At 40.0% G+C, this 27,813-nt stretch overlaps 1 protein-coding gene across 2 annotated transcripts in view; it reads right to left on the reverse strand.

Annotated features, from left to right (window-relative positions):
• syt7b (synaptotagmin VIIb) overlaps positions 1–27,813 on the reverse strand; it is a 120,777-nt gene that overhangs the window by 13,695 nt on the left and 79,269 nt on the right. For both annotated transcript variants that reach the window (XM_060876948.1, XM_060876938.1), the window contains exons 5-7: positions 24,386–24,538; positions 20,542–20,901; positions 15,554–15,673 (exon numbers count right to left, since the gene is read on the reverse strand). In XM_060876948.1, the coding sequence (XP_060732931.1) occupies positions 15,554–15,673; positions 20,542–20,901; positions 24,386–24,538 (633 nt within the window). The remainder of the gene's footprint in view (positions 1–15,553; positions 15,674–20,541; positions 20,902–24,385; positions 24,539–27,813) is intronic.

Here is a 27,813-nt window from a genome sequence, read left to right on the forward strand (position 1 = left end):
CTGGAAAGCCTCTGAAGTCATGATGACTCTCTTGCTGCACAAATTTCTGACACTGGAGATTTATTTTAAAGCCCTGCTAACAGATCATGTTTTTACAAGGTGTCAAAAATGAGTTGCAGTAACTTTGGTGACGCAATGCTTGATTAGCTGATATGGCAAGGCTAGAATCCTCTAGCACTTTTCCATTTTGAAAGTAGTTCCATCAGAAATGGCATTAAACATTAAAGTGTCATTTACTGCTGGGGATTATGATGATGATGATGATGATGATGATGATGATGATGATGATGATGATGATGATGATGATGTTTGTGCCTCTGTGGTCAATGTGATCCGTGCAGCTGAGTCAAACTACAGAAAAGTACCCCTCATTATATAAGAATAATGGATGCTGTAAGTCTACCTTCATCTCCACAGGAGGCCAAAAGCATTTGAGTCTAATGATGAAGATGTGCTGAGAGTCAGGATCTGTGTAATATCACTGATTACACTGCAATCACATCATCTGGAATACTTCTCACTCCCTCCTACCACTGGGGTTTCCTCTTATATTGTGCATTGTATTGCTTTTAAACAATGTCAGGTATTGGGGTGTAAATTAAAACATTCTCCTCCGAAACTCATGTGACAGAAAGCAACTTAGAGCTTTTGCACCAAATTTGTATAATAATAATAATAATAATAATAATAATAATAATAATAATAATAATAATAAGTGAAAAGTTTTCCCAGCCCATGACACGTATATGCTAAATGATGTGCACTTTGAATCTTCCATTACTTCTTTCTTTCAGACAGAGCAATAAAACTGATTTTTTAAGATGAACAAACTGTGATGGAAAATTTTACTAAAAATTGTTTGTGAATTTCTGACCTGTGTATGTGACTAGAAGTTGTTTGTGACTCAAAATTGTTGTTACCACAGATTGTTTTGTGTAAAATATTAGAAGGTCAGAATGAGCTGGAGACAAGAGGGTGAGACTCAGGCTCAAAAACAGCTTAGGCAGATCTTGTTAAGATTTTTTTGATCCAGAGATGATCAGGCGTTGTAATGTAGCCAATGATTGATGATGTTTTCCCTTCTTCAGTTTCTGTTTGAATCATGTTTATAAAATCTCAATGTAAGGAATGATTCATCTCTCATGCTACACGAGAAGCATTTTGTCCTGTTGCGCAGCAGCACAAATAAATTGTGAACATTTGTACTCTTGCCCGTGATTAACAGTGTGCTATTTTCTTAATATTCTCTATATTATTTTAGTACAGCCAAATGCTGTACTGTTTTTAAGTTTTGCTAAAAAATAAATATAGGAGAGAGTCTCCTACTTTGTCAGAGAAATGCATGAGGAAAAGATTAACAATGTAAAAGAAGATGTATCCACTAGTTTAGTATTCTCTGAAAGAGATCATGGTGATATACTTTATTTTTCTTCACTATTAGCCATGTTAGCACATTTGGATAAACAATCTCTCTGATACAGCAGTATGAATATAAATGACTCTTTGCATATAGACTATTTGTTTGAGTTTGACAGAAATACAAACAGAGCCTCGAGTCGCAAGCTAATGAGTACACTTTTCAGATATTCATTATGAAAAAACAGAACCAGGCATTACATCTGCAAGACACAGTGAAAGTAATAGAGACCGGATTTGCTCTTGTAAATGCACAGTATATATTACTGAAGAGGTCCAAACTTAACCTTTTTTGTTTTGTAGCAGTTCTTTGCTCAGCGTGGGAGTTAAAGTCAGGATGCTGCTGTTGTAACTTTACTGAGGAGAAAATGCAATTATGCAATGGTTTCACTCGCAGAAGCCAAAGCTTTCTCTTTCTGTCCAGAGATTCATAGCCTTTAGCAACCCACGTCTGAGCTTCTGCTCAGGTCAACGCTTCCTGAGGTCAAGAAATGGTCTGGTGTAAGGGCTTTATTCCATCCTTTTTCATACATTTCAATAAAATGACTTAGACAAACATGCAACAGGTCTCTCTCTCTCTCTCTCTTTCTCTCTCTCTCTCTTTCTCTCTCTCTCTCTCTCTTTCTCTCTCACTGATAAACACTACTTAATCCTACACACAATGAGTCTGGAGCAACATCTGAAGTCTCTGCTGTGGATTTGTGAGTAGGATGTAATAGAACAGAAACAGAATGTGTAACAGAGATGAAACAAATATCAAGTGTGGATTTTCTCTGGCTCTTTCTCTCAAAATTATAAGATTACAAAAAACCTGTCATTTCAGTTAAAATGTTGCTTCTCCTTTCTCCTATTTCAGTAGAGAGCAGGGACATCAGAATACACTGAACTCGATTCAGTTCAACACAGCAATGTGTGTCTGTTTTTATTGTCAACTAGACCTTTCCTGATCCCATCTGAAATCTCTGCCTGAATGCAGCAGAAAAACCTGCCTGTATGAGGTTTTGTATTAGCACTCATGTGTGGTTCCCAATATTATACAGTACCTTACATCAGAGCGGAAAGATCTGCGGGCTTCTGCTTGCTGTTTGTGTAGAACCACAAGCTGTTAATACACTAGCTGTTAGCATAGAGAAGCATGCTAGGGTTAAGAGTATTGAGAAAAAGTCAAAAATAGAAGGTTTTATTAAGGAATAAATAACAAAATAAACAGTGACTGAGAGAACACACAAGCTAAAACACTAAGGCCTTGGCTAGGCTAGGACAACTTGAACATGAGGGGAACAAAAGCTTTTCAAAATGCAGACAAGAATCACAAACATAGATAAACAAGCAGGTGATGTTTAATAATTCAGCAAAAAACAGTGAAAACATTGAACTATAAACAGGTGACTAATGAGACACACAACGTGAGCTCAATCAATAGAAATGGAGCAAACAACAGAAGGAGAAGTTCACACAATGGACAATGACGTCCTCTGTTGGTCTGGAAGGGTGTTTCTGATATTTGCTATCAGTCCGTCTGTGTCTCTGGAGTGACTGAATGAGTTTGACTTTGAAACAGATCCAAAGGTCACAGCAAGGTCAAATGTATTCATGTTTAAAATATATTTCAATGGGATTCCAGGCACATTATTTCTGCAGTAATCGAAAGTAATATCATAAAATAGGCAAAGCAAATGGAACAATCACAAAAAAGAGAGTGACAGCACCGCCGCTGTGTTTCACCTTTGATCACACATCACTGTTAGTTAGCTGGACAGCTGCCACTGTACACCTCCATCTCATTTCCATTCAATTACCTTCCACTTCCTTATAGAGATGAGCAGTTACACACAAACACACAACAGTGTGGAGAGTCTACTGTCTTTTGGTCTTCGTACCAGAACGTACTAATAATAACAGCATAAAACATATGTAAAGCACCTGCTGCTCTCATAAGTGGTTTTTGAAGCCTTTAGCTTAGCACGTGTTAGCATGAGTGTTAGTGGCACATTGATGAGGCATGAGCTTCCTAAAGCTTCCTAAAGCTGCTAATGCCACACCTGTGTTTATTTCCATATCATACCCAGATACCCAGCACTCCCTCTGTGTGTGTCTGTGTGCGTGTGTGTGTGTGTGTGTGTCTGTGTCTGTGTGTGTGTGAGCGAGAGATAATATTTATGAAAGAGATCGGGAAAACTATTCTGACAGTGATTTAAGCTGTCCATCTTAGCTCTGCTGCTTCTGCTCATATAATGACACAACAATCCTGTGTGAGTGTGTGTGTGTGAGAGAGAGAGACAGAGAGAGAGAGAGAGAAATAGAGACACTGTGCTGTGAACAGAACAACATTGTTGACTCTTCTGAGCTCTGATATGGAGATCTATGGTTTCACTTTAATTGCAAACAAAATGCAACCATTAAATCACAGGCAAACAGCTGTGCCAAGAAAACAAAATGGTTTATAACAACACATGTTTACTGAGCTCTTTTTTCATCATAATTACTCTCCCACTCAGTACAGAAAGCAGAGAATTGAGCTGCATCAGATTAGAGACTGAGAAACTGAGATGTGTGATTCATTTTAAACTGGGACACACACCATGGGGCTGGGAAAAGGGGGCAGTGAGATGAGGTTCGCGTGATGAAGATGATTATTTTATTTTAAATCTGAGTATCTGAGGTTTAAATAAGAGCTGAGTTCCCAGTGGAGGATTCTGCTCCTACTCCTGCTCTCTTTGGGTGTAAAATTTTCTCTTACTTAGTCTTGCTCTTATTTTTTTGCCTTTGGCCAACTTTACTAGGTATTTAAGCATTTAGGTATTTAATCATCTGTCTTACCTTCATAACGTCCCTACATTTTATAGGAATTGACACCTTCAGCTATTTCAAGATTTAAGGTTTGTCTTGACAGTGCTTTCAGCAATGTTGGGCATTGTAGGATTGGTGGATGCCAACCTGTAAACACGAAGACGGCGCACTGTGGGCGTGTTTCCGTTTTTTCAAGTATGTGAGGCAGTAATGGCGAGTCAAGGCGAGAGCAAGAGGAGTTTCTCAAAGTGGAAATATGCCCATTATTTCACTTTAGTTGAGCATAAAGACAAAAACCTTTCAGTCAAATATTAGTATTATTAGTAACAGAATTGTTGTAACAACGAAAAAGAAACAGAAGTGTAAGAATCTATATGTGGAGCTTTATTATACAATCCAAGCAAATAAATCCAAGACAATAGGCAGAGAGAAAAAACAGGAGTCAGGAAGAGTTCAAAAAACATAAATAGCAATCAGCGGGACAAACAAATCCACAATCACAAAAAAACCCCACAATCCGAACATGCAAAACCGATAACCATAGAAACACAGAAAACAAGCGAGAGCCAAACAACAAATGGCCTGGCAATGCAGACAAACTGACAATACTTCACAAGGTGCTCGTGGAGAGGAAGTGAATTGCATGATCCTCAAGTGATAGTATTCGACTGAGGGTTCCGTTTGGCAAAGAGGACATAAAGACACTATAGTGTCTGCAGACGGACAGAGACCAGCAGCAAACTTTTTAAAAGCAGAAAATTGAAAATGTTCAGCAATTCGCCTGAGCCGAATCCAACTCGTTGAAGCTAAAATTGAAGCTAAAATGCTCCAAAAACAAAGAGGAAATGAAAACAGCTACAGCAAAGCTCTACCTGTTTGATTGAGTTATTTCTTGCACATCTTTCCTTCCCTGAGAAAAAGGTTTGGTTACGCAGAAACACTTGTTAATATTGACATGAGAACCTTAATATCTGTGTTAATCTTCTGTGAAGATCAGGTGGACTGAGGAGAACATCTTTTTTCTCAGCCGGGATGGTCCAAACCCACTGCAGAGGTGTAAACAAATGATCTTGGATCTAAAATAAGAACAGGTAAAACATTTTGCACTCTAACAAAAGTCTGTGGTTCCTCAAACAGCTTTTCAGAGCAGACGTGTGAAGCAGTGGGTTGTTAATCACAGGTTGCCACCAGTTGCAGCAACTCTGTGCTTTCTGGAGGCTGAGCACAACCATGTGCCTTCATCAGGAGCTACAGTAATGTTTCTGACTGCTCATCAATGCCTTTGCCTCTAGCAGCAATTACAGCAATTCCTTGATAATCTCAGCTGTTAGATCCTTCCATATCAACATCTCCACATTTTGCTCTTCAGAATTAAAGCATTCCAATTAAGCTTCTCTCTAACCTCTGAGTGAAGAAATCAGAAACTCAGAACACTCAAGGTCTTTACAAAGATTTTGTTGCCCAGCAACTCCACAGTGCTCCATCACACTCAAATCTCAGTATAACAATAGGTTTAGACGATTCATCCACTGAATCTGAACAGATATTATACTGGACAGGACTTAGAGACAGAAAGAGTGAAAGACAGACAGAGTGACAGACAGAGTGACAGACAAACAAAGTGACAAACAGACAGACAGAGTGACAGACAGAAGGAGTGACAGACAAACAGATAGACAGTGACAGACAGACAGACAAACAGACAGACAGACAAACAAACAGGCAGACAGACAGACAGACAGACAGACAGACAGAGTTCTTTCGAGCTCTGCTGTTTTTGCCATCTACAGGCTGCCGGTTTTGTGAAGGTGTTTAAATGTCATTGAATCTTTGGGCCTGGAGCAAATTATTATGTGGTGTTGGAGTGTTGCCAAGAAAACAGTGCAATTTCAGTTAGTACACTATCCAACATAAAGATAGTGCTGAGCATGATTCTGCTGTCAGATTCAGTTCTGCTAGCTAAACAAACATCCACTGCATCGTGTGAATGAACTACATCCAGAGGTACATACTAGTAAAATTTGTGGACTTGGGTTTACAGTATAGCCATTAGAACAGTCACCAGAACTGTCGCTGGGTGCACTGTGCATGCTGAGCAACTAACAAGGCTAATGATGTAGCTAGCTAGCTATAATTTGTAATGTGCTAGTAATATCAAGACCAAGCTAGTGGGAAAATCATCACAAATTATATATTTATATTAGGTATTTATATTTAACATTAACTGAAAACCAAATGTCTATGAGATCCAGCACATTCTGTATCACAGACAGTGATCTGCCATTTAAAGATCGATACAAATCCTGACGCTTGATTTGAACCAAACTATTTTCTTCTGTTAGGGGTTTTACATGTACTTATACACATCTGTAGGTGTGGACGCCTGTAGAAGTGTGTGTCGGTGCACAGATACAATGAGAAACATGACTGTGTGAATATCAGCTGTTTCCTGTAAAATATGATTTCTGTGAAGCTGAGGGAGCAGCGACTAAAATATCTGTCCAGGTTAAAAACACACACACACAAACACACACGCATTCTCGGTCTCTGTCGCTCTCTCTCACCCTCTCTTATCCTCTCTCACCCTCTCTTTCTCTCACTCACTTTCTTCAGGAATTAATTGATCAGACCATTTCCTAACCATCATTAGATGATTTTTTATTATTATGTTGGCTTTGTAGAAGCCAACATTCTGATTTCCGTTATAATCTTTTTATTATTAATGGTGCTTGCAAAGCATCATTCTTACTGTCCTGCATATTCTTCCGGACAAAACTTCGGCGCGTAACTTGTCTCGCAGCTTTTGTCCTAGACCCATGAATGACGTGTCAAATCGACCGGCTCATTGAGGAGAGGTGTGCTATGACTTTTATAAGCGATCCGAGTACCGGTACTTCCGGTACCGGGTCTCAAAGTGGCCTTTTTTCCCATAGACTCCCATTATAAACTTTGGAGATTTATAACTCGGCAAGCTTTCAAACTATCTACACCAAACTTGGCCAGCTCCTTTAGGGTGAGACTCTGAACAAACTTTTAAATTGGTGTACCGACTGGCCTTCCAGTTGTGCCGCAGCCCTGCCCCCAAAATATGCAAAATCAAAAAACTTTTTACAACATGGCATATCAAAACACACAACAATGTGGGGAACTTCCTCACATGTATTTTGATGATTTCACGTGAAAATAAAAAATTAGCACAACATGGACATGTGACATGTCAAAACACTCAGCACAATGAGGAAAACTTCCTCAAGAGTATTCAGATGATGTCACATGCTCGTCTCGACTATCCTCCGGGATTTGCCATGTGCAAGCACCATTCACATTTTCTTCAGGAAATGTACATTCTAGGTAATGGTGCTTGCTAAAGCAACATTCTTATTCTCTTGCATACTTATTATTAATATTGCTTGCTAAAGCAACATTCTTGTTCTCTTGCATACTTATTATTAATGGTGCTTGCTAAAGCAACATTCATATTCTCTTGCATACTTATTAATGTGCCTGCAAAGCACATTATTGTTCTCTTGCATACTTATTATTATTAATGTGCTTGCTAAAGCAACATTCTTGTTCTCTTGCATACTTATTATTATTATTAATGGTGCTTGCAAAGCATCATTATTGTTCTCTTGCATACTTATTAATGTGCTTGCAAAGCACATTATTGTTCTCTTGCATACTTATTAATGGTGCTTGCTAAAGCAACATTCTTGTTCTCTTGCATACTTATTATTATTATTAATGGAGCTTGCTAAAGCAACATTCTTGTTCTCTTGCATACTTATTATTATTATTAATGGAGCTTGTTAAAGCAACATTCTTGTTCTCTTGCATACTTATTATTAATGGTGCTTGCTAAAGCAACATTATTGTTCTCTTGCATACTTATTATTATTAATGTGCTTGCAAAGCACATTCTTGTTCTCTTGCATACTTATTATTAATGTGCTTGCAAAGCACATTATTGTTCTATTGCATACTTATTAATGGTGCTTGCAAAGCAACATTATTACCAGAGATGAGCTGGATACTCGGCTGAAACGAGTATCCGGTACGGATAAAGCACTTCTGCTGAGTACAAGTATTATACGAGTAATAAGAGTTAATATCTGTGCTCGGATTGAATGAAAATCATCATTGGGTATCTGATTGTGTCAGCGTTCTGTGATAGGCTAGTCACAGCGCCCCTCCCCTACACACATACAGATGTATTGTGTTGCTCTGTCTCGCTCACTCACAGTCACACACAGAACAGCTCTCTGTCTCTCCCTAAGTCACTCGGGTTCACGGGTCTTTACTTCAGGTTGTAACGTTAATAATACGTACTTTCTAACCAGTAGAGTTCTGGTAAACGTGGGTTCATTCAGACGTGGTGCTTGCTTGGTAGAATGCGACTCGCATTGCGTCTCTGCCTGTCGGAGATTTTTTTTCTTTTTTAAACCTTCAGCTGTCTCTAACCAGTAACCAGACCCTGAGTGTCTGACAAGTTTTTGCTGTATTTCATAAAAACATAAAAGGTAGTAAGCTAGTGTCATAAATATTACAAATTAATTATTACCAGTTAAAGCACCGCCCATTTCAAGACAAACCCCGCCTACTTCCGGGTTAGGCCCCACCCACTCCAAGTACAGATACAGATAATTCTTATGGTTAACAGATACAGATACCGTACAGATAATGCTGTACTCGCTCATCCCTAATTAATGTGCTTGCAAAGCACATTCTTATTCTCTTGCATACTTATTCATCATGTGAAAATAATAAAAAATTAGCACAACATGGACATATGACATAGCAAAACACTCAGCACAATGAGGGGAACTGCCCCACGTGTATTTTGGTCAAGTGAAAATCCAAAATTTGCACAATATGGACATGTGACATATCAAAACACTCGGCGCAATGAGAGGAACTGCTTCACGTGTATTTTGGTCACGTCACGTGACGTCACGTGTAGCCCTGCCCCCAAAATAAGCGAAATAAAAAATTTGCACAACATGGACATGTGACATATCCAAACACTCAGCACAATGAGGGGAACTGCCTCATGGGTATTCGGATCACGTCACATGCTCATGTTCGCTCACCTCCAAAAGTATTGGCACCCTAGCGGTCCAGTAGCTTTCACAATCTTTCTGTCCACTTGCCTCCAAAAGTAACACTGACCCTTATGTCCACTCGCCTCCAAAAAGCACCGGCCTTTGCGAATACTTGCACCGTCAAAGCCAACATCAAAGTTTGTCTTGACGAACTTTACAAATCTAGTTATTATTATTCTTCTTAGCCAAAAATTTATCAAGAGTAACTCCTCCTAGGGCTTTCGAACCACATGCACCAAATTCGGATATGTCGTAGACCCTGGTCTGAAGTTTGTTGCTATTACTTTTCTAAGCGATCGGAATTCCGGCATTCCCGGTACGGAAGCTCAAAGTGGCCTTTTTTCCCATAGACTTCCATTATAAACTTTTGGAGGTTTATAACTCGGCAAGTTTTCAAGCGATTTACACCAAACTCGGACAGGTTCTTTAGGACAATACTCCGGACGAAGTTTTTGTCTCGGCGTTCCGACGGAAGTTTCGGTTTTCCCATAGTCGACGATGGAACGTCCCATAGACTTGAATGGGGAATTCCTAAAATTCCTCTCAATTCTCTCATCACGTGACGTCACGTGAAAATCAAAAATTTGCACAACATGGACATGTGACATATCAAAACACTCAGCACAATGAGGGGAACTGCCTCACGGGTATTCGGATCACGTCACATGCTCATGTCCGCTCGCCTCCAAATGCATTGGCACCCTAGTGGTCCAGTAGCTTTCACAATCTTTCTGTCCACTTGCCTCCAAAAGTAACACTGACCCTTATGTCCACTCGCCTCCAAAAAGCACTGACCTTTGCGAATACTTGCACCGTCAAAGCCAACATCAAAGTTTGTCTCGACGAACTTTACAAATCTAGTTATTATGTTGGCTTTGTAGAAGCCAACATTCTGATTTCCTTTATAAGCTTATTATGTTGGCTTTGTAGAAGCCAACATTCTGATTTCCTTTATAAGCTTATTATTATATGTTGGCTTTGAAAATTCGAAGAAAATTCACATTTTCTTCAGGAAATGTACATTCTAGTTATTATTATTAATGGTGCTTGCAAAGCAACATTATTACTATTGTGCCGGACAAAACTTCGGCGCGTAACTTGTCCCGCAGCTTTTGTCCTAGACCCATGAATGACGTGTCAAATTGACCGGCTCATTGAGGAGAGGTGTGCTATGACTTTTATAAGCGATCCGAGTACCGGTACTTCCGGTACCGGGTCTCAAAGTGGCCTTTTTCCCCCATAGACTCCCATTATAAACTTTGGAGGTTTATAACTCGGCAAGCTTTCAAACTATCTACACCAAACTTGGCCAGCTCCTTTAGGGTGAGACTCTGAACAAAGTTTTAAATTGGTGTACCAACTGGCCTTTCGGTTGTGCCGCAGCCCCGCCCCCAAAATATGCAAAATCAAAAAACTTTTTACAACATGGACATGTGACATATCAAAACACTCAGAACAATGAGGGGAACTTCCTCTAGAGTATTCAGATGATTCACATTTTCTTCAGGAAATGTACCTTCTAGTTAATGGTGCTTGCAAAGCATCATTATTGTTATTCTGCATACACAATTATTGTTATTCTACTTACTCACTTTTGTCCAAAAGTATTGGCACCCCACCGGGTATTCACGTGACGTCACGTGTAGCCCCGCCCCCAAAATAAGCGAAATCAAAAAGTTAGCACAACATGGACATGTCATATATCAAAACACTCAGCCCGATGAGGGGAACTGCCTCACGCGTGTTTTAGTCACGTCACGTGACGTCACGTGTAGCCCCGCCCCCAAAATAAGCGAAATCAAAAATTTTGCACAACATGGACATGTCATATATCAAAACACTCAGCCCGATGAGGGGAACTGCCTCACCCGTTTTTTGTTCACGTCACGTGACGTCACGTGTAGCCCCGCCCCCAAAATAAGCGAAATCAAAAAGTTAGCACAACATGGACATGTCATATATCAAAACACTCAGCACGATGAAGGGAACTTGCCTCGTGCAAGCACCATTCACATTTTCTTCAGGAAGTGTACATTCTAGTTATTATTATTATTTTGAGACAAAAATTTATCAAGAGTAACTCCTCCTAGGGCTTTCGAGCCAAATGCACCAAATTCGGATATGTCATAGACCCTGGTCTGAAGTTTGTTGCTATTACTTTTCTAAGCGATCGGAATTCCGGCATTCCCGGTACGGAAGCTCAAAGTGGCCTTTTTTCGTATCCACTTCCATTATAAACTTTGGAGGTTAATAACGGCAAGTTTTCGAGCGATTTACACCAAACTTGGACAGGTTCTTTAGGACCTTACTCCGGACGAAGTTTTTGTCTCGGCGTTCCGATGGAAATTTCAGTTTTCCCGTAGTCGACGATGGAACGTCCCATAGACTTGAATGGGGAATTCCTAAAATTCCTCTAAGCTCTCACACACGCAGCGTGCGCAGAGCTCAAGCACGGCTTCTCTCCTGTGTTCTATGCAGTATAATAATAAGTAGAATCCCATAATGACTGCAGTATTGACATGAAATGTCCAAACCCTCAGTAGCCACTTTTTGCCAAAAGTATTGGCACCCCACCGGGTATACTGGTGACGTCGCGTGACGTCATGTGACGTCACGTGTAGCCCCGCCCCCAAAATAAGCGAAATCAAAAATGAGCACAATATGGACAAGTCATATATCAAAACACTCAGCCCAATGAGGGGAAGTGCCTCACGTGTGTTATGGTCACGTCACGTCACGTGTCGTCACGTGACGTCACGTGAAAATCCAAAATTTGCACAACATGGACATGTGACATATCAAAACACTCGGCACAATGAGGGAACTGCCTCACGTGTATTTTGGTCACGTCACGTGACGTCACGTGTAGCCCCGCCCCCAAAATAAGCGAAATAAAAATTTTGCACAACATGGACATGTGACATATCAAAACACTCAGCACAATAAGGGGAAGTGCCTCACGTGTGTTATGGTCACGTCACGTCACGTGTCGTCACGTGAAAATAAAAAATTAGCACAACATGGACATGTGACATATCAAAACACTCAGCACAAAGAGGGGAGCTGCCTCACGTGTATTTTGGTCACGTCACGTGACGTCACGTGTAGCCCCGCCCCCATAATAAGCGAAATAAAAAATTTGCACAACATGGACATGTGACATATCAAAACACTCAGCACAATGAGGGGAACTGCCTCATGGGTATTCGGATCACGTCACATGCTCATGTCCGCTCACCTCCAAAAGTATTGGCACCCTAGCGGTCCAGTAGCTTTCACAATCTTTCTGTCCACTTGCCTCCAAAAGTAACACTGACCCTTATGTCCACTCGCCTCCAAAAAGCACCGGCCTTTGCGAATACTTGCACCGTCAAAGCCAACATCAAAGTTTGTCTTGACGAACTTTACAAATCTAGTTATTATTATTATTCTTAGCCAAAAATTTATCAAGAGTAACTCCTCCTAGGGCTTTAGAGCCACATGCACCAAATTCGGATATGTCGTAGACCCTGGTCTGAAGTTTGTTGCTATTACCTTTCTAAGTGATCGGAATTCCGGCATTCCCGGTACGGAAGCTCAAAGTGGCCTTTTTTCCCCCATAGACTTCCATTATAAACTTTTTGAGGTTTATAACTCCGCAAGTTTTCGAGCAATTTACACCAAACTCTGACAGGTTCTTTAGGACGTTACTCCGGACGAAATTTTTGTTTCGGCGTTCCGACAGAACTTTCAGTTTTCCCGTAGTCGACGATGGAACATCCCATAGACTTGAATGGGGAATTTCTAAAATTCCTCTAAGCTCTCACACATGCAGCGTGCGCAGAGCTCAGGCACCGCTTCTCTCCTGTGTTCTATGCAGTATAATAATAAGTAGAATCCCATAATGACTGCAGAATTGACATGAAATGTCCAAACCCTCATTAGCCACTTTTTGCCAAAAGTATTGGCACCCCACCGGGTATTCTGGTGACATCACGTGACGTCACGTGTAGCCCCGCCCCCAAAATAAGCGAAATAAAAAATTTGCACAACATGGACATGTGACATATCAAAACACCCAGCACAATAAAGGGAACTGCCTCATGGGTATTCGGATTACGTCACATGCTCATGTCCGCTCGCCTCCAAAAGTATTGGCACCCTAGCGGTCCAGTAGCTTTCACAATCTTTCTGTCCACTTGCCTCCAAAAGTAACACTGACCCTTATGTCCACTCGCCTCCAAAAAGCACCGGCCTTTACGAATATTTGCATCGTCAAAGCCAACATCAAAGTTTGTCTCGACGAACTTTACAAATCTAGTTATTATGTTGGCTTTGTAGAAGCCAACATTCTGATTTCCTTTATAAGCTTATTATTATGTTGGCTTTGTAGAAGCCAACATTCTGTTTTCCTTTATAAGCTTATTATTATTATTATTATTATTATTATTATTATTATTATTATTATTATTATTATTATGTTGGCTTTGTAGAAGCCAACATTCTGTTTTCCTTTATAAGCTTATTATTATTATTATTATCATTATTATCATTATTATTATTATGTTGGCTTTGTAGAAGCCAACATTCTGTTTTCCTATTTAAGCTTAGACAAAAATTTATCAAGAGTAACTCCTCCTAGGGCTTTCGAGTCACATGCACCAAGTTCGAATATGTTGTAGACCCTGGTCTAAAGTTTGTTGCTATTAGTTTTCTAAGCGATCCAAGTACCGGTTTTCCCATAGACTCCCATTATAAATTTTGGAGGTTTATAACTCGGCAAGCTTTGGAACTATCTACACCAAACTCGGCCAGCTCCTTTAGGGTGATACTCTGAACAAAGGTTTAAATTGGTGTACCGACTGGCCTTTCGGTTGTCCCGCCCCCAAAATATGCAAAATCAAAAATTAGCACAACATAGACATGTCATATATCAAAACACTCACAACAATGAGGGGAACTTCCTCACGGGTATTCTGATGACATCACATGAAAACAAAAACATTAGCACAACATGGACATAACAAAACACTCAGCCAAAGGAGGGGAATTGCGTCACAGGTTTTAGGATGATGTCACATACTCGTCTCCACTTGCCTCTAAATATTTTGGCACCCTAGCGCTCCACTAGATTTCACAAGTTTTATGTCCACTTGCCTCCAAAAGTAACACTGACCCTTATGTCCACTTGCCGCCAAAAAGCACCTGCCTTTGCGAATACTTGCCTCGTCAAAGCCAACATCAATGTTTGTTGCGACGAACTTTATAAATCTAGTTATTATTATTCTTCTTAGTGGAAAATTTATCAAGAGTAACTCCTCCTAGGGCTTTCGAGCCACATGCACCAAATCCGGATATGTCGTAGACCCTGGTCTGAAGTTTGTTGCTCTTACTTTTCTAAGCGATCGGACTTCCGGCATTCCCGGTACAGAAGCTCAAAGTGGCCTTTTTTCACATCCACTTCCATTATAAACTTCGGAGATTTATAACTCGGCAAATCTTCGAGCGATTTACACCAAACTCGGACAGGTTCTTTAGGACCTTACTCAGAACAAAGTTTTTGTTTCGCCGTTCCGATGGAACTTTCGGTTTTCCATTAGTCGACGATGGAACATCCCATAGACTTGAATGGGGAATTCCTAAAATTCCTCTAAGCTCTCACACACTCAGGCACGGCCTCTCTCCTGTGTTCTATGCAGTATAATAATAAGTAGAATCCCATAATGACTGCAGTATTGACATGAAATGTCCAAACCCTCAGTAGCCACTTTTCATCAAAAGTATTGGCACCCCAACGGGTATTCTGGTGACATCACGTGACGTGTGTAGCCCCGCCCCCAAAATAAGCGAAATCAAAAATTAGCACAACATGTCATATATCAAAACACTCAGCCCGATGAGGGGAACTGCCTCACGCATGTTTTGGTCACGTGACGTGACGTCACATGACGTCACGTGATGTCACGTGAAAATCCAAAATTTGCACAACATGGACATGTGACATATCAAAACACTCAGCACAATGAGGGGAATTTCCTCACGTGTATTTTGGTCACGTCACGTGACGTCACGTGTAGCCCCGCCCCCAAAATAAGCAAAATCAAAAATTTGGACAACATGGACATGTGACATATCAAAACACTCAGCACAAAAAAAACAGGTTTTGGAATAATGCAATAACGTGTTTGGATGGAGCGCTTGTCACCTTGTAGCTTGCTCTGCAAATACAAAACACCTGACGGAAACAATAAAATGCTAAACTCTACCTCTTGTCTCCAGGAGGAGTTTCTTGGCTTGTTGGATTCTCCTGCAGGTCTGGTAGGTTAGCGAAGTCGTCCTGCTCAGCCAGGCCAATCGCCAAAGACAACACCACCATCTTACCTTCCCTAAAGAAAGAACAGACAAGAAAGTAAGACATCTGATGGAATGATAAAAAGAAGATTAGTGATTTTTAGATAAAAGTTGTTTTTTATGTTTAATGCTGTATCACCGAATAGAACAAACAGGAAATACTAAATAGGAGGTTTTTTATTTTTAAACAGCTCTAATTAATTACACAATAAATCTAATTCACATCATACACACTTCCACAGTCAAAGAATAATTACTGCAAAAATCTCCCTGAAAATAGCATTATTATATTAAAAACAAAATTAGACCCAAGGGAGTCCTGTAACAGGTGTTAAACATTGTGTGTTAAATATAAACTCTACACACTGCATGTAGATTGTGAAGTACCTCACCTGAGACTGAAGGTGAAGAAATGGTGGAAATTCTCATAAATTCTGTCATCACTGACAGTGCCAATAATTTTGTCAAAAGCTTTTTTTAATTGATATATAAGTTTTTAATGAAAAAGCAAATCCTGTTATATTATCAAGACTTGCAGAAAGCTACAAGAGTAATTTGGAGTAAACATGCAAAGGGGTCAGTATTTCTGGTCACAAAAAAGTATGGTTTGCCTAAAAGTATGCACTCTTTTATAAGTTAAAAAAAAAAAATAAAGACAAACAAAAACAAAATAAAACTATAAATGAAAAGTTTGGTGTCATTTCCAAAAAGCAGTAGAATGAAGATGAAGCTGTAATGAAGTATTTTTTGTGTGTAATTAACACTCACACACACACACACACACACACACACACACACACACACACACACACACACACAAAGACATAGTCCTGCAGCTCCTGATGGCACTCGAGCAGCGTAGTCACTCACCCTTTCCTCAGACTCGTCCTTTTCCTGCTGGTTTTTTCTTCCTGGTGGTCTTTTTTGGACAGTTTCACTAATTGATTATATAATAATAAATTACTTGCAGCAATTGTTAAGCATCGTAAGCGTTTCTAAATAAACCTATTCATGTGTTCAGCTCAGTACAAGATTTTTTTTGGCAGATTTAATAGCGCATCACATGGGTCCTTTATGAAGCCAATTCCACAAGTCTGCTCTACAGATTTGTCCAGAAAATTTTCTAGGCAATGTGCAAAACTGTCAATCAGCCAGGATGTCCTGCATGCCACACACCAAAATCATCCACTGTTTTACTTCTCCAAACAAACTTGTTTATGTAGATTCTGACAAGGACACATAAACAAAGAGGTGCCAAACTAAAAACAACAGGAACGAATTCTACACTTTTCACTTTCTTTCTGAGCTCACAGTTTGGTGTCCCACTGCAGAAGAGCTGGGTTCTCTGGGAGGCAGAACTTGACCAGTTTGAATAGCAGAAGGGGAATTGTACGTTAGAAGTGTTCTGGATGTCAGTATAATTCAGAATCCGAAGTGTATATTCACTTTCCCTAAATTGATTTTTATAAACATGATGGTGTTCAGGATGAGCCGCTTTTTTAGTCTTGTACAAGAGATATTACAGAAAGAAGAAAAAGTAAGTTCTTTGATCTATCAAACTCTAAATCAGGGCTAAAATAGTGTGACAATTTGTCACTGTCAGAAGAACCAGGGTAAAAAACAGACCCAAATGCAGGATAGTTAAAATAAATAAATAAACAAATAAAACCCAAACACAGACAAGACAAAGACAAAACAAAAGACAAGGATTCCACACGGCTAAATACTTAAGACAATTAGACACATAATGGACAGGTGTGCTGAGACAAGAAGGAATAAACAAGGGCGGGGCAGACACGTGAACACAGAATGTAAACAAACAGCACATGGAAAAAGTCTGGTCTAGATCCTTACAGTCATGGATGATAAACTCCACCTGTGCTTAAAGGAACGTAGTGTAGACTTTATTGTTTGGAAAACATTTTAGCTTTGACACAGTTCACTACATCTCTGTGCGTTCACTACATCACTGTGTTCACTAAATCACTGTTTGTTTACTACATAACTGTGTGTGTTCACTACATCACTGTGTGTGTGTTCACTACATCAGAGTGTGTGTGTTCACTACATCACTGTGTGTGTTCACTACATCACTGTGTTCACTACATCACTTTGTGTGGTCACTACATCAGAGTGTGTTTACTACCTCACTGTGTGTGTTCACTACATCAGAGTGTGTTTACTACATAAGAGTGTGTGTGTTTGTTTACTCAAAGTGTGTACATCAGACTGTGTGTTCACTACATCGCTGTCTTCATTACATCAAGGTGTGTGTTCACTATACTGTATCACTGTGTGTACTCACTACATCACTGTGTGTTCACAACATCAGAGTGTGTGTTTACTACATGACTGTGTGTGTTTACTACCTCACTGTGGGTTCACAACATCAGAGTGTGTGTTCACTACATCACTGTGTGTTTACTACCTCACTGTGGGTTCACTACATCACTGTGTGAGTTCACTACCACACTGTGTGTTCACCACATCACTGTGTGTTCACTACCTCCCTGTGTGCTCACATCAGAGTGTATGTTCACTACATCACTGAGCGTTCACTACATTACTGTGAGTTCACTACATCGCTGTGTATTCACTACATCACTGTGCATTCATTACATCACTGTGCGTTCACAACATAGCCATGTGTGTTCAATACATCACTGTCCATTCACTACATCACTGTGCATTCAATACATTACTGTACATTCACCACATCACTGTGTTCACTGCATCACTGTGTGTCACTACATTACTGTGCATTCACTACATCACTGTGTGTGTTTACTATATCACTGTGTGTGTTCACTACATCACTGTGCATGTTCAACACATCACTGTGCGTTCACTACACCGCTGTGTGTGTTCACTACATCACTGTGTGTATTCACTATATCACTGTGTGTGTTCACTACATCACTGTGCGTTCACTACATTACTGTGAGTTCACTACATCACTGTGTGTTCACTACATCACTGTGCGTTCATTACATCACTGTGCATTCACAATATAGCCATTTGTGTTCAATACATCACTGTGCATTCACAACATAGCCGTGTGTGTTCAATACATCACTGTCCATTCACTACATCACTGTGCATTCACTACATTACTGTGCGTTCACTACATCACTGTGCTCACTGCATCACTGTGCGTCACTACAGTACATTACTGTGCATTCACTACATCGCTGTGTGTTTTTACTATATCACTGTGTGTGTTCACTACATCACTGTGCGTGTTCCCCACATCACTGTACATTCACTACACCGCTGTGTGTGTTCACTACATCACTGTGTGTGTGTTCACTATATCACTGTGCGTGTTCACTACATGGCTGTGCGTGTTCACTACATCACTGTGCGTTCACAACATCAGAGTGTGTGTTCACTACATCACTGTGTGTTAACAACATCAGAGTGTGTGTTCACTACATCACTGTGTGTGTTCACTACCTCACTGTGTGTTCACTACATCATTGTGTGTGTTCACTATATCACTGTGTGTGTTCACTACATCACTGTGTGTTCACTACATCATTGTGTGTGTTCACTATATCACTGTGTGTGTTCACTACATCACTGTGCGTTCACAACATCAGAGTGTGTGTTCACTACATCACTGTGTGTTAACAACATCAGAGTGTGTGTTCACCACATCACTGTACATTCACTACACCGCTGTGTGTGTTCACTACATCACTGTGTGTGTGTTCACTATATCACTGTGTGTGTTAACTACATCACTGTGCGTTCACAACACCGCTGTGTGTGTTCACTACATCGCTGTGCGTGTTCACTACATGGCTGTGCGTGTTCACTACATCACTGTGTGTGTTCACTATATCACTGTGTGTGTTCACTACATCACTGTGTGTTAACAACATCAGAGTGTGTGTTCACTACATCACTGTGTGTGTTCACTACCTCACAGTGTGTTCACTACATCATTGTGTGTGTTCACTACCTCACTGTGTGTTCACTACATCACTAGGACCCTGGATCCCTGAACAAGAGCCCCTATCACCCTTTAAAAGGTGGGACAAGTTTGTTTTCACCTTATCAGGGGTTCCAGCTGCACTAAAATTACACCTGTACCTTAAATTAAAATAAAGCCACCTCACGGTTTGCTTTACTCTAGTCTCTGTGCTTGTTCTTCCATGTCCCATCATGCAGAGTGCGCTACACTACATACTACACAATTAAGAACAGAAGAATGCTGTATTATAGACTGCATCTATGTCTCTGTGAGTTAAGGCTATAATGAAATACAGTGATTATAAATAACAGATCATTTGCAGTACATAAATATGAGCACAGACAGAACAGTCAGAATGTAACAAATCTGATACCTCTCACCTCCCACAAAACTAGAGATCACTGGTGAAAGTTAAGCTCATTATTTTTGGGGAAAGATGAGGTGTGTGTATGATCCAAAAAACCCACCAAACCCAAAGTGAAGTGTGGTGGTGGAAGCATCATGATGTGGGGCTGATTCTCCCCGCAAAAAAGTATTTTGGATATTATACAGCAACAGAGAACATGAATGGAACAATTTTAGACACATTAGAGAAGAATTTAATCTCCTCAAGAATGAAATCCTGGATCCAGAAGATCCACTTCAACAAGACATTGACAAACACATACCCACAATAAATTAAAACTTGTTTCTAAACAAGAATGTGAAGATGCATGCATGGCCATCTCCTGGATTTTGAAGGTTTTAAAATTGCAAGTACATCAGAAGAACCTCAGAAGAACTGAAGACGATTTGGAAGGTTCTTAGGTTGTGAGTCAGAACATTATTTAGGATGACCCACACCAGGTCCACTTTTAAGTGTCAGCATGTAAAGTTGTGTAATAGTGACAAAGTAATAATTAAAATTTCAGGTCATGTACTCACAGGAAGGATTTGACGTCCATGCCCCTGGTGCGTATTTGCCCCATCATGTGATCCCAGCTGCCCGGGTTAGAGCGGGAACGTGCCCCTGTGCCTGCTCTGTAGCGAGATGCCCCGGGTGCGGCTGGGCTGCCCCTTGCCCCCGGTCTTGTACCCCCCCGCTGCCCCCCGCCGCCCCCGGAGCTACTGTGTAACTGCCCCAGGCTCTGTGAGGTGGCAGGGGGGTCGTTGGGCGGCGGAGGGGGCCGGGGGGTCAGGGGCTGCTGGAGGCTTTGCTGTCTGATGAGAGGCCGAGGAAGACACGCAGAGGGTGCGATGTGCTCCAAAGTGGACGCTGTGGAGAGTGGGGACGTGTCCCCAAAACTGCAGAATACATGCAGAAGAACGTAGGAGAAGGAGGGTGTAAAGTGAAGGGAACGAACAACGAGTCATGAATTAGGAGAAGAATAAAGAAACTCAGGGAGAGGTGAGGGGATAAATGAGTAAATCGCAGTACAGGGATTTTTATAGAAGGAAAGAAAATACAGAAAGAGAATGCAGACATTTCAGGCAACAATGGATTGATGAAGAAAAAAGAGACAAAGAACAAAGTTAAGCAGCAGCAGATAACTGACACTGTGTTGAGGCTCGGACTGACCACAGACTGAAGGTCATGTCCTCAAGTCCTCATGAGTAGAGCACTTAAAATACTAAGGCTTTCTATCCACTTAGCTAGCTGGTTAGCATTAGAAATAATAATTATGTACAGATATTACACATTACTGCTTAATAAAATATGTTTTTCCTACTGAGACACTTCCATATATGGACACCAAGTTAAATTATTTTTATTAAAGTGAATACATATAGCATTAAAATGAATACTAACAGGAAACTTTTTTATATTATTATTATTATTAGCTTTAGTTGCTTGTTCGTTGCTCCAGTGATTTTTTTAATGCGTCTTTTACGTTATGAGCTCTTCAGATTGGGTCAGCAAACATAAACTAATAAATAATAATAAAAAAAATAAAAATAAATATTTATTTAAATCTCTCTCTCACTATCTCTCACTTTTCAGGTCATAATATAGACAGTGATAATCTGTGTGTCCTGTAACTGCACTGTGTTGGCGTGAGGTCTGAGCCGCTGTGATGATGCTAAAGCTGTTGGGGAATTTTGCGCCCGGTGGTTAAGTAATGCTGTATTTCTGTCACAACGCTCAAGCGGCGCAGCAGCTGCGATCAGTGTCTTTTACAAAGTGAATTAATGTCAGCAATAACTCAGACTCTGCCCTCTCACTGCCCTTCTCTCATTATTCCACACAGCAGCAATAAAAAAGGCATTGTTTTTCTTCTTTATCCTGCTGAACGTGTGTGTGTGTGTGTGTGTTTCAGGGAACAGACTACACATTCTAAACTGAGTATCTACAGTAGTGTGTTAGTTTGATTAGCTGTGTGAGTAACACATTTGGCTCTGAGTGCACTATTGAGAACTGTTTATTCCGTTCATCAAGAAAAAGAACCGCTTCATTCTTCACTAAATCTCAAATAAAAAATAAATATTTCTAAGCATAATTTAAAAGGTTTGCTTAGCAGCTGAGTTTGTTCTCATATTAAAGCCAACATGCAGAAACATGTTTGCTGTGCAGATTGCTGCGTTGTTGCCATCAAGCGTCTATGTCTATGTTCTATTATTTTTTCAGATTCATCTGGGGAAAATATTAAGCTTTATCAACCACAATAATAAAAAATCTGCAATGTACATCAACAAATTTTCTGATAAATACCAAAATAAATCCTTATGAAAACAGCCAGATTCATGCTGTGTGATTAGTTGTGTGTTTAAATGACAGTTAATCCATTTCACAATGTTTTAATAAAAGATTCTTGACTAGAAACATGAGGCATTCTGTCAGCACAGAAATGCAACAGTTCTTGTTAATGAGCTCAGACTTTTTAGACTGCATTGTAACCTTGATCAGAAATGATCAGAAAACCAAATCCATTTTAACTGCAGAGAAATAAGCAAATACAGTAAATACCACACATGCACAAGCAACTGTATTAGACAACTGAAGAGTTAAAAAAATCCTTTCGCATCCCTTCATTACTCCAGATTAACTTTTAAAAAATCAAACAACTTGCATGAAAGAGTGATGTCAGAGTAGTGACGTCAGAGTGGTGATGATGTCAGAGTGGTGATGATGTCAGAGTAGTGATGATGTCAGAGTGGTGATGATGTTAGAGTAGTGATGATGTCAGATTGGTGATGATGTCAGAGTGATGATGTCAGGGTAGTGATGATGTCAGAGTGGTGATGATGTTAGAGTGGTGATGATGTCAGAGTGGTGATGATGTCAGAGTGATGATGTCAGAGTAGTGATGATGTCAGAGTGGTGATGATGTTAGAGTAGTGATGATGTCAGATTGGTGATGATGTCAGAGTGATGATGTCAGGGTAGTGATGATGTCAGAGTGGTGATGATGTTAGAGTGGTGATGATGTCAGAGTGGTGATGATGTCAGAGTGATGATGTCAGAGTAGTGATGATGTCAGAGTGGTGATGATGTTAGAGTAGTGATGATGTCAGAGTGGTAATGATGTTAGAGTAGTGATTATGTCAGAGTGGTGATGATGTCAGAAGGGTGATGTCAGAGGAGTGATGATGTCAGAGTGATGATGTCAGAGTGGTGTTGATGTTAGAGGAGTGATGATGTCAGAGTGATAATGTCAGAGTGGTGATGTCAGAGTGGTCATGTCAGAGTGGTTATAATGTCAGAATGGTGATGTCAGAGTGGTGATGTCAGAGTGGTGATAATGTCAGAATGGTGACGTCAGAGTGGTGATGATGTCAGAGTGGTGATGTCAGATTGTTAATGACATCAAATTGGTGACGTCAAATTGGTGATGTCAGAATAACTTATACAGTATGTCCCTAAAAATAGAACCAATTACTGGAGGAATAGAAAAGGTATGTGAAAGGACATAATACTATGAACAAACACTAAGAATTCTGACATTAACAAATGAACAAAAAAATTAAAACTGCTACATTTCAGGTGTCTTGCTCAAATCCAGTTTCACAAATCCATTACAACTAACTAAGAAAGCTTTGATGCTTCCCTTTAACAGCAGCTTGAAACATTTAGTAAGATCTCTTTCACTCCTCTTCTCTGAGACATACTCCTGTTGTGGTCTGTAAATCTGCACTAATGGTCAGCATTAACTCATTTGTTCTGATCAGGATTTTATGTGTGACTGCGTTCCTCATTGTGTGGTCAGCCTTCATCAGCTCTGGACACTCACACTGCTACCTGCTGACATCACCATCATCATCTTTAATAAAATACACACTGTGATTTGCTTTCGTTCTAAATATAAAGGAAAAAGCTCTGTATTCGATTGCAGTGGCCAAAGCTATGAGCCGAGCTACTGTAGCTGATCAGCCAATATGTTTTTAGCTTAAAGTTTAAGAAAGTTATAACTGATGGAAATCTGTCTTGACCAAAACATCATTGATAAAGTCTTGTCTCAAACCGCATCCCGTTTTCAGGAACGCTAACATGGATTAATAAACCGTTTGATTTCCTGTAATCTTTACCTGCCATTATCCTGTGCACAGTCACAACATACAAGCTGCAGTCAGGCTCCTATAAGTACTTTAACCTCTTCACGAATCTGGCTGACACCATGTTAGTTACATTTTTTCAAGAAATAGACTATTCAATCAGAAATGAACTGAAGAGGAGAAGGAGCTTAAGCTTCCTTTGAAAAGTGCTGTGTGTTTAAACCCGTATTGAGTCAGTGAGAACGTAAGAATCTTCCAGTCTGTAGCTAGTCTCTTGCCCCTATTTGCTGTCACTCACTTGGTGGGCCGCAAGCTGCCGGAGTGCATGTGGCTCTTGACGGTTTGCCACTTCCCGACCTTGCTGCTTCCTGCCTCTACACTCCTGGAGCTGTCACTGCGACTGGGGCCGGCCCCTGTCCCCCCTCCCACCTCGCACTTCTCCAACGAGCCACTGCAAACGATCAGGAGAACGAGACGGGAGGGACGAAGGGACGGCGTGACGGACGCACACAGAAAGAGACGGACAACAAAACAGGGCAAAGAAGAAATTCATCAAAATCCACTGAACCAGTTGTGAATCCTAGCACCAGTGAATCTGGTGCTAATACCCTTACTTGCATCACACACATTCAGCTCATCCTTCTGAAAAACTCTAACAGCAAAAATCTAACTCGTTCTTAACCGCTTGTTTGTGCCGAGTCAAAATAGAACTTTTTTTGTTGCTACAGAAACACATCAGTGAAACACTGTCAAAAGGCAAGGAAAATAATTTTATTTTAAAAAATGACATCTAAGATATAGAGGACTAGAGTCAGCATGGAAAAAGTTGAATGAAGTATCGTGTTGAAATATCGTGGAAGGAAACTCTAATATCTTCTACCACTTAGCATATTTACTGTATATATACAGTATACTGTAGTAAAGTGTAGACACTTTAGTCCTGTAGCCTACACTGTAAGACTGACATCACCACGTGATATCAGATGTCATAGTTACTGACTGGTCAGAGATAAAACTGTTTATTAGCATGCTAGCTGCTGTGCTCCTGCTTAGTTTGTGTGGGAATGCTTGAAATGTTTCATTTGTTCATTCTTTGGAAGGAAGTGCAAAAGCTGGAGTCTCAAACTTCCTGTAAGTGAATCTTTTCTCTCCAGGTGTGAAGTGATATTGTGGTGGTATCATTAGCAGGCTTTGTCACGGCAGCTGTCACAACATTTGATGGCATTTTTGCACGTCAGCCATGTCACATGTTAAAGGTTTGTTAAGTGCTACTGCTCATTATTTAGCAGATATTTTAGGACAGTTTTGTGGCCTGCTTGTTAAGTATGGATTTTTACACTTGTTGAAAGACAGGACAGGATGAAGCGTGTCTCAGAATTGTCATGAAAACATCTGTGAAAGTAAAGACTGCTGTCACCTCATAAGAAGTTTCGCAAACATCATTTCTATTAATACTTCAGAAAACAACATCTGAAATAAAGGACATTGTCCTCAGAGCCACTGATCATGACAGGAAATGGGACTTAAAAAAGCATGCTTATGGCATGGTTATGTCAGTCTTACTGTATGAGGCAGGGCTAAAGCTAAACCTGGACATCTCACAGACAGCAGAGCCACATAAAAACAGAGCCACAGGTCTAGGACCACAGCACGCTTCAGCTAAACACACATGACTCAACACACATGACCCAACACTCATGTCTCAATACACACAACTCAACACACACAACCCAATACACAAAACCTCAACACACAACCCAATACACAAAACCTCAACACACAACCCAATACACAAAAACTCAACACACTTCAACACACATGACCCAACACACATGACTCAACACATACAATTCAACAAACATGACTCAGTACACACAACTCAACACACACAACATGACCCAACACACATGACTCAACATATAACAACTCAACACACAAAAACTCAACACACAACAACCCAATACACGACTCAACATACAATAACTCAATACACAATTGAAAACACATAACTCAACACACAAACAACTAAACACACGCAACCCAACACACATGATTCAACCCACATGACCCAACACACATGATTCAAAAAATGTCCGAGTGTAAACATACAAGAAAGCAGACACCTCATAAAACAGCACAACTGATTACTAACTCAGGTTAACAGTTAAGAACTAAGTGATTTGATTCTCTATGTGCAGATACGATGAACACAGCAGGTGATTTTTTTTCGCACTAAAGATAAAACATACAGATTTGTGGGATTTCAGTCAGTAATTTTACTGTGCTTTAAAGTGTATAATGACACTGAAATGCTGCTCCTCATTAGAATTATGAGGCTTAAAAAGAGTAAATTAATGATAATTCTACAAAATATGGCTACATAAAGGTACAAAAATACAAAAAAACAAAAATAACTAAAAAACAGCACACATTGTTAGAAAAATATAAAATAGGGATGTAGTGGAGGGTAAATGCACATAAACACCAATCTTATATTATTTTAAATTTAAAATGGTTTAATTAACCCTTATACTGAAATAACGTCACAGCACACAACTTTAAGCTGTCAATCAAAATTTCTGCCATCACACAAAAGTAGGTCACAGAGGTTTATGTTTCTCCACGACATCCCCAGTGTAGAAACACAGTCAGAACACACAGGGACAAAATAACAAAGTAACACAGCAAAACCTGCAAAAACAGTACAGAAAAAACAGCAGCAAGGAGATTAGTAACAGCAGCAACGTATGTGCTGCCTGAGCTCAGGGTCACAGGGCTGGAGAGAAGACAAACGGAAGAAGAAAAGCTGTGGCTCATCCAGCTTTTTATGTAAATCTGGGGCTGAATTTGAGCTGAACTGATTTCTCTGCTGATTTCTTAGTTAATCTATGAGCTGATCTCTTAGGTGATCTCTGAGGTGAGCTCTGTGCTGATCTCTGTGGTGATCTCTGAGCTGATCTCTGTGCTGATCTCTGTGGTGATCTCCGAGGTGATCTTTGTGCTGATCTATGAGCTGATCTCTGTGGTGATCTCTGAGCTGATCTCTGTGCTGATCTCTAAGCTGATCTCTGTGATGATCTCTGTGCTGGTCTCTTTGCTGATCTTAGTGCTGATCTCTGACCTATTCTCTGACCTGATCTCTGTGCTGTCAGAGAACAAGATCTGGAGAGAGAACAATGAACCATTTTTTGTTAGTTATTATTAAGTTTCCTCCTGAATGAACAGAGCCATTTTGCCTTTAGTCAGCTGAATCCTCACTTATTCATTTGAATTTTGCCGTGGTGAATTTTTTTGAAATTTATTTATGTAAATGAATGTATTTATTCATTTAGATTTTAATTGCTTTTATTTTTAGTTAGTAAAAGAATCTCCAGATCCGTGTTTAATAACTCGAGCTGAACTGTAGCCTGCCAAACACTTTACAAAAATATTTGGACAAAATCACAAGATCATTTATTTTTGAATTTACAATATTCAAAATCTAAAATCATATTATTAGTTTGGGCTTAGCAGCTCATGCAATTAAACATCTGTGTTTTTTCTGTGAAGATCTGTTCATCTGTACTTACACTCTTCCTTGTTATCTAGTCTTACATTATACGTAGTGTGTAATTAAAGGGTTAATGTATATACTAGGTGCTTGTTTCACTATTACTGAGTGAACTATATTCTGTCACTTCACCTGCTTTCTCTTTCAAGCAGCAGTGCTATTGGTTTATTAGGCTT

This window comes from Tachysurus vachellii, chromosome 1 (assembly GCF_030014155.1).
Source record: "Tachysurus vachellii isolate PV-2020 chromosome 1, HZAU_Pvac_v1, whole genome shotgun sequence".
Lineage (NCBI taxonomy): Eukaryota > Metazoa > Chordata > Actinopteri > Siluriformes > Bagridae > Tachysurus > Tachysurus vachellii.